General features: G+C 37.6%; 1 protein-coding gene across 1 annotated transcript in view; it reads right to left on the reverse strand.

Moving 5' to 3' along the window:
- Window positions 1-12952, reverse strand: part of LOC126374568 (protein disabled) — a 53553-nt gene that overhangs the window by 30641 nt on the left and 9960 nt on the right. The window contains exons 5-6 of the mRNA XM_050021238.1: window positions 5300-5446; window positions 630-818 (exon numbers count right to left, since the gene is read on the reverse strand). Coding sequence (XP_049877195.1) covers window positions 630-818; window positions 5300-5446 — 336 coding nt within the window. The remainder of the gene's footprint in view (window positions 1-629; window positions 819-5299; window positions 5447-12952) is intronic.

The raw sequence follows: 12952 nt of genomic DNA on the forward strand, positions 1-12952 counted from the left end.
ACACCGGGCATAAACCCTGGAAACCACGTGATATCCAATTATCTATGATCCAAACATTAATTCAAACTCATAAAGTCGATTTCAGTGGCTTAGCCGAACCGGGATTCTAACCCGTGACACAACAAGAGCAAGTCACGCGTTTTCAAACAAGACTTTCCCGGGTTTATACGCACACAGAAATAACGAGACGCGAGGGGTTTTGTACTAACTCCCGTTACCCGCTTACGAACATTTTCAATAATTTATCTATCTATAGTTTTCGCTTAAAACATCATTACATAGTTTAAAAGGAAGTCTATGTATGTATTTTCGGTCATGTCTAGTCCTTTTCTCCGGGTGAGAGCCTTCAGCGCTCCCCATTTGTCCGGCCAAGTAGTTAAAGCCATCTGCGGCAAATCTACAATAAGTCACGTAAAAAAGAAATTTGGTCCTTTCCATACATTTTGGAATTAGTACCAATACTCGTCACTGGTGCTCTTTATGTAATTTGGTTACTAAAGTAATTACGTCAAAATAACTGACAAAAATTACTTTAGTAAGTGAAAACCGTCAATAGAAAGATGATTGAAAACGGCCGTTAGGAACGCTCCCGGCACCGCCTCTGTGTGTGAGCGTTTGTCTTGTCATACCTGGGACTGGACTGGTGCAATGAAGGAGTCTCCGAAGGGGTCGGTGGAAGGGGTCAGTCCCTCGACCTGCGTGAGTCCGCGCCGCAACGAACTCAACTCCTGTTCCAAGTCTACTAGTTCCGCCACGCCGCCCTCTGCCTCCGCGCCTTTAGACGTCGACTGACTTGTTTCCCCTACTGTCGTTAAACTCTGTGGAGCAGAGATGCATGGTTCAGTAGTGATCATGGCTCAATGAAAGACCACGAAGACCTTTGTCTAGAAGTGGGAATGGGATAAATTATATTCATCGTCAGGTGTGCTGCCCGATGATGCAGTCTGGTATGTTTGGTGGTCTATCGACTGTGCGTATATAACCTATGTCAAAACTACGTCACAGCCTTCGTACAGGCTTTACAACATTTCTTTTCAACTTTTTTCTATTTTCAAATTCAAATTCAAAATTTGACCATCACTATCTGGAGGTGGAGGCCTGGAGTCCAGAACACACGGTATCCTAGTTAAGGCTCCAGCCTCTACAAATATTACCATGTATTTTTGTAGAGGAAATAAAGAATTGACTTACTTACAACACTACCCGATGCGTATGGATCGGGTATTGTAACAGAACGTAAGGTGGGCGGTGCCACTATTTCACACATAGTTTATACCTATACCCGATGAATCGGCTAGTATAATAAGGTCAAAAAAATTTCTTTCAAACCAATACAATGTCCTGTTTACCTAAAATTTGATATTGTCTTGAACAGGACGAAAGGTGTCGATAGAAAAAGCGTAGAAGGGAAATAGTGTTCCTATTAGAGTATTTAGCAGTTTGGATCAAGAAACAAAGAATGATGTGACAAACATTTGACCATGTAACAATAACATTCTAATATACGCATCATTGTCTAGTGTAGCACTGAAAGTTCTATCATACAAATAACTCAATAATTGCGAATTTAAAGGCAGCGGCGGACGGATCGAATTTTTAATACGATTTGTAGATTAATCCGATTTTGTGTCAGAATTTTTGTGTCTAAGTTTATTTTAAGTTATACCTGTCGTTTTCTTATCTACCGAAAAGAAAAGGGACGGGTAATCAGCAGACTAAAAATTTATGGAACACACGTTAATTTTAGGCAAAAATAACCCTCCCAAAATTTTATAATAACACGAGAGAATTAAGTGGCGGGTTGCATGTCACCGAGATGCCTATTGTATTCCTCCGCGTTATTCATTAATTTACTCATTTATTTTATAATTGTCAATCATCCGTCATTCTCCTTTTCGGCAGATAACAAAATGACGGGTATAACTTAAAATAAAATTAGGTTTTTGCAGGAATCGTGCCAATGATGACAATCGGGTAGGTATAATGGATGGATCGTCGAACGCCGGATATCAATTATATATACTATCCTATATATTGTACAGTCATGAGCAATATAATGTACCCACTTTAGGACTCTGTCGCACTAACATATTTGACATTTGGTGAGACTTACAGTTCAATTTGTCAAAAAAGTAAATGTGACATGGTACCAAAGTGTATACATATTAATGCTCGTGACCGTACGCTAATGATATCATTAGCGTAAAATATCCTAGAATTTTCTGTCTATTTGAAAATATCCAGTTAGAACTTACGTATATCGCCAACCTACGTAAGTTATAACTAGATATATGCAAGAAGACAAAAGATTCTGGGATATTTTGGGTTTACAGTAACGATATTGACTTATTACTACTACTATTGGCTCAACGGTGAAGGAAAACATAGTGAGGAAACCCACATTCCCGAGAAATGCATTTTCGGAGGTATGTGACCTAACCTGTATTGGGCTGGTTTTCCCTTCGCGGGTTGGAAGGTTAGACAGGCGGTCGCTTCTGTAAAAAACCGGCCCCGTCAAATCTTCAGGTTAGGTAAGCGGACCCTGTGAAACACTATAATGCTAGGGAGATGATGACGAGTAATGTTATTGACTTCCAGTGTTCGGAGAACTATCCCATTACAGAAGCGCGCATTTAATATTAAAATCACAGTATTTACATTGGTGCCTGTTCTAGTGGACACAAAGGCTATTATAATAAAATTTTGGATGAAATTATTATATTAAACACACGCACTACACGAATATAATAACTTTTAAGTAAATTTTGTTGAATCAAAATAGATGAATGAATAACAAAATCGTACATTTTTCCTGAATATCCACAACGATTTGCAGTTCATGGGTAGCAAGTGCACTTTGGACATCCTAACTCTATGTTCACGACACTCAAACGCAACCAAGCCACTTCTGACAACCTTTCAGCTCGACTGAATGTTTGTTGACATAGTTCAGCTATGCTTCGCATTGCATCTATGACTCATGGCCGCGATCGTCGTTTGTATACAAACATTACTTCGGCCTTGGACCGTGCGAAAAATTTGTAAGTACCTATGTTGACAGCATTGGAAAAATATTCTGATCTAATATTTCTATTTTTCTTTTGTTTGTGAGAAAGTCAGTTTTTTTTGTTTTGGTCATCAAGGGTGGGTAAGATAAATCCCGCTCTTTTACAATAAAATACCAGATTATTTTGAATTTGTTAAAAATTAATTTAAAGCTCACGTGTAGCTTACTTTAAGTAAAAAAGCTAATTATAAGATTCATGATTACCTAAAAGATAAAAATGCCTGGTATTAAATGTGTTCCTATAGTTATTAAATAACTTTAATGTAATACCTACATTGATTTAAAAGATGTGTTGCTGTTGCAGTTTCTTCTCATTTCTTCTCCTCAGTCACAACACCTTGCGAAATGACGTAGATTCAAAAACGATAAATTGACCTTCAACAAGTTTATCTATGATGACGTTGGGTAAATGATTCTGATTCCCGCGATTAGTACTTACGGCACACAGAGCCGGGAGAAGAGTTTGGATTTTCTACGGAACCTCAAACATAACCCCTCACCAGGACCTTCTTGACCCGTTTGCCCCGGTCTGTGCGTAAAGCAAAAGCGGCCTACTTTCCTTTAGATAGATAGATAAAATACTTTATTGAGCACAATGGACACAAAATACAGAGATAAGGACAACATACTTATACAGAAAAGCACAACAGGCGGTCTTATCCCTATGTAAGTACGAGGATACAGACTTTATCCCACCACATTGCTCTGTTAACAGTTTGCGGAGTATTTTAGATGCTATGGAAGTATTTTGTAATTTTAATCACGTAAGGGTTCCTCAACATCAATATCACGACGTGGCGCTCCCCAATACGCCGGAAACGTGCTCTAAGCTTCTTCGGATATATTATGCGCTCCACAAAACACGGTCTGGATAAGTAAGTCATCGTTGGGCAAAAGGAGGAAGGTGCTCGAGGAAGGGCACCTACGAGGCGGTCTGACACCCTGAAGAAGACGGTGGGCGGCAGCATGCAGAGAACGGTCCACGCAGCATATAACCGTAGTGAGTGGAAAACCATAACCTGTAGTCGCGATCCTCAGCAGAAGAGAAGGTTCCTCTTTAAAAGGTTACAAGTGATATCATGGTTTTTCTAAACTGATGTGGATTGGAATCGAACTCACAGTAAACAGATAACCGACTTCAATATTGGTCTAAATTTTCTCGTCGACAGGTTTTATTTTAGCTCGTGACTTGTAAGCGATGCGCCTACTGCGAAGTTTCCGCTCAGGATGTGGTTATGACGTTATGTCGCTAACGTACATACACACGTACATGTGTATGTGGGACGGGGCATGATGGAAAACGACTTTTTTTTACTTTTGATGAGTTTGCTCTTGGCCCCAGACTTGCCCGAAGGCATTGACGACGCCTAAGATGGAGCGAACTCGCCTGTTCACTCTGGCCTTGAAAGCACCCGGGTTATATGCGGATTATTTCTGTACTAACTTGCCTATTTTTAGGTTTAATTAATTATTTATTTTTCTATTTAACTAATTTATGAATTTTAACCAACGTAATAATAACTCCGCTATTTTATCACGTTTCTCTATGACTTCACAGTGTGCATTTTCATACAAATTACATAGTAATTTCATGTTTTGACGTTTATTTGTTTAGTAAAAAGTAACTGATTTGACTAGTTGGAAACTAGCCTATCCTCCCTTCTCTCTCGCTCACTCATTACTCTCTCTTTCACACACCTTAACGTTCCGTTTCATCCTACCATTCCTACATATATACACACATAACAGTAGAGTTCGATTGGAAAAGGCACGTGTGAAACAATCGGAAGTGCGAATAGGGTCACAATCTCAAGTTACATCCTGTCGTAGGTATACGTAGGTATCTATGCGGTTTTCTGCTTTTCGTAGTAGCTTGGAATTCCATTAATAATTACTTTTTAATTAAAATAAAAAGGGGGGAGGGATTGTATCCTTTCTAACAAGTAGGTCTTTCTTTCACTCAACCGTTACAAGTAGGTAAATCAGTTTCGAAGAAATACAGGACACGTGAAGCTGCTTTAGCAGCGAGCGCACCAAGCAACATCTATTACTACGTATAGAACTGCAAGTCTCCGCTCCCCAGCAGCGGCTGAGCTAGGATTACCTCACCCCATCTCCTCGGTCTTACTTTAGTCTTCAATCGTATGAGCGTCATACGTCACATACTGATGCGCATGTGTAAAACGAGTTTTTTTGTATGAATTGTCTGGGTTGTGGTATTGGTATTCGTACCTTTATTTTGGGCTCGGTGATGGTGTTGGTGTGTCGCACTAACGTGCTGGTGACTGTCTTCCCTTCCAGCTGCTGTTTCGCCAGCTCAACTTCCTTCTTCTTCAGCTCGAACACCACTTGGAACAAGTCCCTCATCGCTATAACTACCTGTAATGAAAACATTGATAAGTTAGAGTTACTAATAATTAATAAAATAATATATATATAACGGCCTCCGTGGTCCAGTGGTTGAGGGTTGTGCTCACGATCCGGAGGTCCCGGGTTCGAATCCCGGTGGGATATATCATAAAAATCACTTTGTGATCCCTAGTTTGGTTAGGACATTACAGGCTGATCACCTGATTGTCCAAAAAGTAACATGATCCGTGCTTCGGAAGGCAAGTTAAGCCGTTGGTCCCGGTTATTAGTTACTGATATAAGTACGTAGTCGTTACATGAGTCATGTCGGGGGCCTATGGCGGCTCAGTGATAACCCTGACACCAGGGTTGATGGGGTTGGTAATCCACCTCACAATCCACACGATAGAAGAAGAATAAAATAATAATGAACATCAATTTAATCGGGCTGTCTAGGAAAGACATAAATGCAAGAGTTTTTAACGGCATTCTCAGGTTTATTGATTTTCTTAGTGAAATTATTAAAGAGAACGAGTCGATTTGATAGAAATTGAAAATGGAAGAGAGTTGTCACGTTCTATCACGCGAATCAAATAGGTTGTACTTACTAGGGTAAATAAAACGGTATATAGAAATAAAACCAAGTTTATTGACATTAAATCCCTAGCAAGTACATAGATCGGATCTCTGGGTCGCAGGTAATTTGATACTGGCTGAGCACCCTTGGTGCAGTAGGAAAACTACCACTTCCCTGTAACTCTTCCCACGACGACACGGGGTACACCGGCGCGCGCAGCAGGGCAGCAGAAACGGTGGGGTAAGTACAGGACCGAAAGTGGATCCAGCGGGTTGTAGAACCCGAAAGGTGAAGCGGTAGAGGTAAGTACAGGACCGGTAGTGGGTCCTGCGGTTGTAGAACTCGAAGGGTGAACCCTGGAACCCGGAATTAGTCATTTCAAGAATTGTCCGAATTCCCAGTCTGACTGCCACATGCCGATTCCTTAGCTTGATTGATGATGGGAAGTGGATAGCAAGCAAGCTTAGCAATCTAAGATGTGGCTGTCAGCAAATTACACACAATAAAAGTGAATTTAGCAAAATAAATTTAGAAAAAGAACAAAGAACAAGATAAATTTATGGTAGGTAGTTGTTTTAAAAAACTATCTAAAAAAATAGTAAAATTGAATATTTTAAGCTGAATAATTTTAATAGCAACGATATTAAACGTATTTTGTACATTATTATTGTTCCATTTAAGAATTATTTAAACAAGGAAAGTACTTAGGTACAAAGATAACTTTAAGTTGGTTAAGTAGAATTAATTTAGAAAAATTGACAATTTAAATGTTGTTTTGAACATAAAAGATTGCTAATTATGATATAAAATAAGTACTAAAGCGTGAAAATACATTTACACGATGATTATGAAAAATGACAGTCATGCAATGAACAAAGAAAGCATGTACTAGTCTACGTTGATATTTAAACTAATAAAAATAGTAATTGCTACACTTACCCAATTAATGGGGATAACACAACACTATAAATTATTATATCGTAGACAAAATTAGTAAAAAAACGTATTTAAAAAATATACGAGTAATCGAGGTGTTCTCGCTACAAAGGCAGAAGGATTGTGTCGAACATCCGACCGGAAGAGTAACGGCTCGGCTGTGGAATGTAGGTACGGCTACCTACGCAATGTGATAATTATTAAAGTCGTACAATATTAACGGAATTATTTTGTAAATAGATATGTTTTGTTAAATTAATTAGTATAAGTTTATTTATGTAATAATATTTTAGTTTTAAGCAGTAGTTTTTAAGTGTTTTCAATGATAACTTTTTGATAGTTCCTAACAGAAAAACAAGAGCAATTACACTCAGTAGTAAAACGCGGCAGGCGTTACATACCCCCCTTTTTTGGGTAGGATTTTCGCTAAGAAAATCCGCTGACTAAAATGTAACCAAGTCTGTCCTTCTTACTATTGACCATTCTAAAAATTACGTGGTACACATTCATTTCAACCCTTCCATTCACCCCCCTACTTTCTTTCATCCCTTTCACACACAAACAGTTATCTTATTTAGTTTTAAGTGACTGCGTCCTTTCCAAAAAGAGTACTAGACTTTTAACCGCAGCTTAGTACTCACACGTAATCAATAGGAGATTTAAGGTAACCGTTTTTTTTTTTTCTTTTTATAGTATAATTTTCTTATCTTCGGGGTAGGGCCGAAGATAAAATAAATAGAATGTCCTAGGGGTAGGGCCTGGAGATTCAATATTTTTTTTTTGTAAAAAAAAAATTAGAAATACTATATATAAGTAAATATATTTAAGACGGTAGGTAGTTTTAGTAAGTAAGACATTGTTTTAGGCTAGTTTTGGATTTTTTAGTATAGTTTTAGTAAGTGTAGTTTTAGTTTTTTTTTTTTTTTAAGGTAGTATGTAAGGTATTTTTAGAGAATATTAGAAGATATTAGAAGACGCATGCCATGCTCAAGATTTAAGTTTTTGGCAGGCCTAAGGCGTTTGATGGTATTACACATCAATCTCTTGACTGACTCTTACAGTCTGCTCGAGAATTAGTAAGCAGCTGGGGGATTCTATGTTTTTCTCTCACTTCCATCCCAGCAAGGAAGTTTTGTAAATATAGAAAGTTTTATTTTAGTTAGGTAATTTTTTAGATATAATTATTTAGAATAGTTTGTAAGTTTAATATCCTTGACATGCCATGTACCTCTTCATAAAGGAGTTCATCTTTCTGAAGTGATAAATATTTAATTGGACGAGACATCTCTATTACTTTATGTTCAAATTGTAATTAGTTTAGTTGAATAGTTATTTTTTTGAGTAAGTGTTGCAAGTACCTGAAGTCTTAATAACTAAAACACAGGAAACGGCAGAAGGAAAATAACAAGAAAACAATTGCTACTATCAAAAGTACACAACAATTAAAACACAGGGATAGACAGAGGTTGGCAGTGCAATATCAAATATTTCCTTCTGTGCGATGTGGTAGGTTCGATTTTGAGTTTTTAATTGTATGCAATCACCTTGAAAGAGAATTAGTTAGGTATTCCCACAAAGCAACCACAGCACACAAAAGTTGCAGTTACAATTCACTTAAAGCTAGACAAAATAATCAGACCAACACCAAAGATGACCAAAAATGCTAAAACCAGCAAAAAGGATACTCAGCTCAGTATTTCCTTAGTTGGGCGCCATTGTCACGTTCTATCACGCGAATCAAATAGGTTGTACTTACTAGGGTAAATAAAACGGTATATAGAAATAAAACCAAGTTTATTGACATTAAATCCCTAGCAAGTACATAGATCGGATCTCTGGGTCGCAGGTAATTTGATACTGGCTGAGCACCCTTGGTGCAGTAGGAAAACTACCACTTCCCTGTAACTCTTCCCACGACGACACGGGGTACACCGGCGCGCGCAGCAGGGCAGCAGAAACGGTGGGGTAAGTACAGGACCGAAAGTGGATCCAGCGGGTTGTAGAACCCGAAAGGTGAAGCGGTAGAGGTAAGTACAGGACCGGTAGTGGGTCCTGCGGTTGTAGAACTCGAAGGGTGAACCCTGGAACCCGGAATTAGTCATTTCAAGAATTGTCCGAATTCCCAGTCTGACTGCCACATGCCGATTCCTTAGCTTGATTGAAGATGGGAAGTGGATAGCAAGCAAGCTTAGCAATCTAAGATGTGGCTGTCTGATGAGTAATCGAGGTGTTCTCGCTACAAAGGCAGAAGGATTGTGTCGAACATCCGACCGGAAGAGTAACGGCTCGGCTGTGGAATGTAGGTACGGCTACCTACGCAATGTGATAATTATTAAAGTCGTACAATATTAACGGAATTATTTTGTAAATAGATATGTTTTGTTAAATTAATTAGTATAAGTTTATTTATGTAATAATATTTTAGTTTTAAGCAGTAGTTTTTAAGTGTTTTCAATGATAACTTTTTGATAGTTCCTAACAGAAAAACAAGAGCAATTACACTCAGTAGTAAAACGCGGCAGGCGTTACATACCCCCCTTTTTTGGGTAGGATTTTCGCTAAGAAAATCCGCTGACTAAAATGTAACCAAGTCTGTCCTTCTTACTATTGACCATTCTAAAAATTACGTGGTACACATTCATTTCAACCCTTCCATTCACCCCCCTACTTTCTTTCATCCCTTTCACACACAAACAGTTATCTTATTTAGTTTTAAGTGACTGCGTCCTTTCCAAAAAGAGTACTAGACTTTTAACCGCAGCTTAGTACTCACACGTAATCAATAGGAGATTTAAGGTAACCGTTTTTTTTTTTTCTTTTTATAGTATAATTTTCTTATCTTCGGGGTAGGGCCGAAGATAAAATAAATAGAATGTCCTAGGGGTAGGGCCTGGAGATTCAATATTTTTTTTTTGTAAAAAAAAAATTAGAAATACTATATATAAGTAAATATATTTAAGACGGTAGGTAGTTTTAGTAAGTAAGACATTGTTTTAGGCTAGTTTTGGATTTTTTAGTATAGTTTTAGTAAGTGTAGTTTTAGTTTTTTTTTTTTTTTAAGGTAGTATGTAAGGTATTTTTAGAGAATATTAGAAGATATTAGAAGACGCATGCCATGCTCAAGATTTAAGTTTTTGGCAGGCCTAAGGCGTTTGATGGTATTACACATCAATCTCTTGACTGACTCTTACAGTCTGCTCGAGAATTAGTAAGCAGCTGGGGGATTCTATGTTTTTCTCTCACTTCCATCCCAGCAAGGAAGTTTTGTAAATATAGAAAGTTTTATTTTAGTTAGGTAATTTTTTAGATATAATTATTTAGAATAGTTTGTAAGTTTAATATCCTTGACATGCCATGTACCTCTTCATAAAGGAGTTCATCTTTCTGAAGTGATAAATATTTAATTGGACGAGACATCTCTATTACTTTATGTTCAAATTGTAATTAGTTTAGTTGAATAGTTATTTTTTTGAGTAAGTGTTGCAAGTACCTGAAGTCTTAATAACTAAAACACAGGAAACGGCAGAAGGAAAATAACAAGAAAACAATTGCTACTATCAAAAGTACACAACAATTAAAACACAGGGATAGACAGAGGTTGGCAGTGCAATATCAAATATTTCCTTCTGTGCGATGTGGTAGGTTCGATTTTGAGTTTTTAATTGTATGCAATCACCTTGAAAGAGAATTAGTTAGGTATTCCCACAAAGCAACCACAGCACACAAAAGTTGCAGTTACAATTCACTTAAAGCTAGACAAAATAATCAGACCAACACCAAAGATGACCAAAAATGCTAAAACCAGCAAAAAGGATACTCAGCTCAGTATTTCCTTAGTTGGGCGCCATTGTCACGTTCTATCACGCGAATCAAATAGGTTGTACTTACTAGGGTAAATAAAACGGTATATAGAAATAAAACCAAGTTTATTGACATTAAATCCCTAGCAAGTACATAGATCGGATCTCTGGGTCGCAGGTAATTTGATACTGGCTGAGCACCCTTGGTGCAGTAGGAAAACTACCACTTCCCTGTAACTCTTCCCACGACGACACGGGGTACACCGGCGCGCGCAGCAGGGCAGCAGAAACGGTGGGGTAAGTACAGGACCGAAAGTGGATCCAGCGGGTTGTAGAACCCGAAAGGTGAAGCGGTAGAGGTAAGTACAGGACCGGTAGTGGGTCCTGCGGTTGTAGAACTCGAAGGGTGAACCCTGGAACCCGGAATTAGTCATTTCAAGAATTGTCCGAATTCCCAGTCTGACTGCCACATGCCGATTCCTTAGCTTGATTGAAGATGGGAAGTGGATAGCAAGCAAGCTTAGCAATCTAAGATGTGGCTGTCAGCAAATTACACACAATAAAAGTGAATTTAGCAAAATAAATTTAGAAAAAGAACAAAGAACAAGATAAATTTATGGTAGGTAGTTGTTTTAAAAAACTATCTAAAAAAATAGTAAAATTGAATATTTTAAGCTGAATAATTTTAATAGCAACGATATTAAACGTATTTTGTACATTATTATTGTTCCATTTAAGAATTATTTAAACAAGGAAAGTACTTAGGTACAAAGATAACTTTAAGTTGGTTAAGTAGAATTAATTTAGAAAAATTGACAATTTAAATGTTGTTTTGAACATAAAAGATTGCTAATTATGATATAAAATAAGTACTAAAGCGTGAAAATACATTTACACGATGATTATGAAAAATGACAGTCATGCAATGAACAAAGAAAGCATGTACTAGTCTACGTTGATATTTAAACTAATAAAAATAGTAATTGCTACACTTACCCAATTAATGGGGATAACACAACACTATAAATTATTATATCGTAGACAAAATTAGTAAAAAAACGTATTTAAAAAATATACGAGTAATCGAGGTGTTCTCGCTACAAAGGCAGAAGGATTGTGTCGAACATCCGACCGGAAGAGTAACGGCTCGGCTGTGGAATGTAGGTACGGCTACCTACGCAATGTGATAATTATTAAAGTCGTACAATATTAACGGAATTATTTTGTAAATAGATATGTTTTGTTAAATTAATTAGTATAAGTTTATTTATGTAATAATATTTTAGTTTTAAGCAGTAGTTTTTAAGTGTTTTCAATGATAACTTTTTGATAGTTCCTAACAGAAAAACAAGAGCAATTACACTCAGTAGTAAAACGCGGCAGGCGTTACAGAGTGAATGATTAGAATTAATGTTACCGTATACATATGATTTTCTTTTTTTTTTAATAATTAAAGGGCTTGGCTAGAGAGTTGTAGCAAACACGGGCAGATACTATCTGCTGAACGAGGAGTAAAGAAATACATAAAATGCGTTCGACTAACATGTTCCCGCGCCAGCACGACATATTATGCTCATACGACATATTCCATTTTTAAAGTAATTATAAGTTTAATTATGTTCTAATGCAGTGTAGTGAGAGTGAGTGTGAGGGCCCTGTTGAAAGTTCTTTCACAGAGTCAAGCGTTCGCTTGACTCTAACTGTGAAGTCGCAGGTTCGAGTCACAGCTACGGCCTAAATCAATGATACGTGCGGTATTTTGTACTAAATCGCAAACATCCCGCGCCTCGGCCCTATTACCCTACTTTCCTGGCTCTATGTAACCTTTTAAGATACTGAGTATTTGGAGCCCAAAAACGGACATCCCAATCCTTTTAACTAACTTCAAAAAGTAAGATTATCCGTGCTTCGGAAGGCACGTTAAACCGTTGGTCCCGGTTACTATTGACGGATGTAAGTGAGTAATCGTTATATGGACCATGTAAGGGGTCTTTGACGGTTCAATCATAACCCTGACACCAGGGTTGATGAGGCTGATATTCCACCTCACATGAAGAAGAAGACTTCAAAAAATTAGGTTATTTATAGTTAAACAATCAAAATAATTGCTTCCCTTTCTCTTGGGGAGAGAGTAGTATATGCCTTGTTTCCTGTATAGAATTGTTTTGACAGTAAATAGTCATAATCTTTTTTTTTTGGCTCGGTCTCCTTTGAAGCTCTGCG

The sequence above is a fragment of the Pectinophora gossypiella genome, chromosome 17 (genome assembly GCF_024362695.1).
Source record: "Pectinophora gossypiella chromosome 17, ilPecGoss1.1, whole genome shotgun sequence".
Taxonomy (NCBI): domain Eukaryota; kingdom Metazoa; phylum Arthropoda; class Insecta; order Lepidoptera; family Gelechiidae; genus Pectinophora; species Pectinophora gossypiella.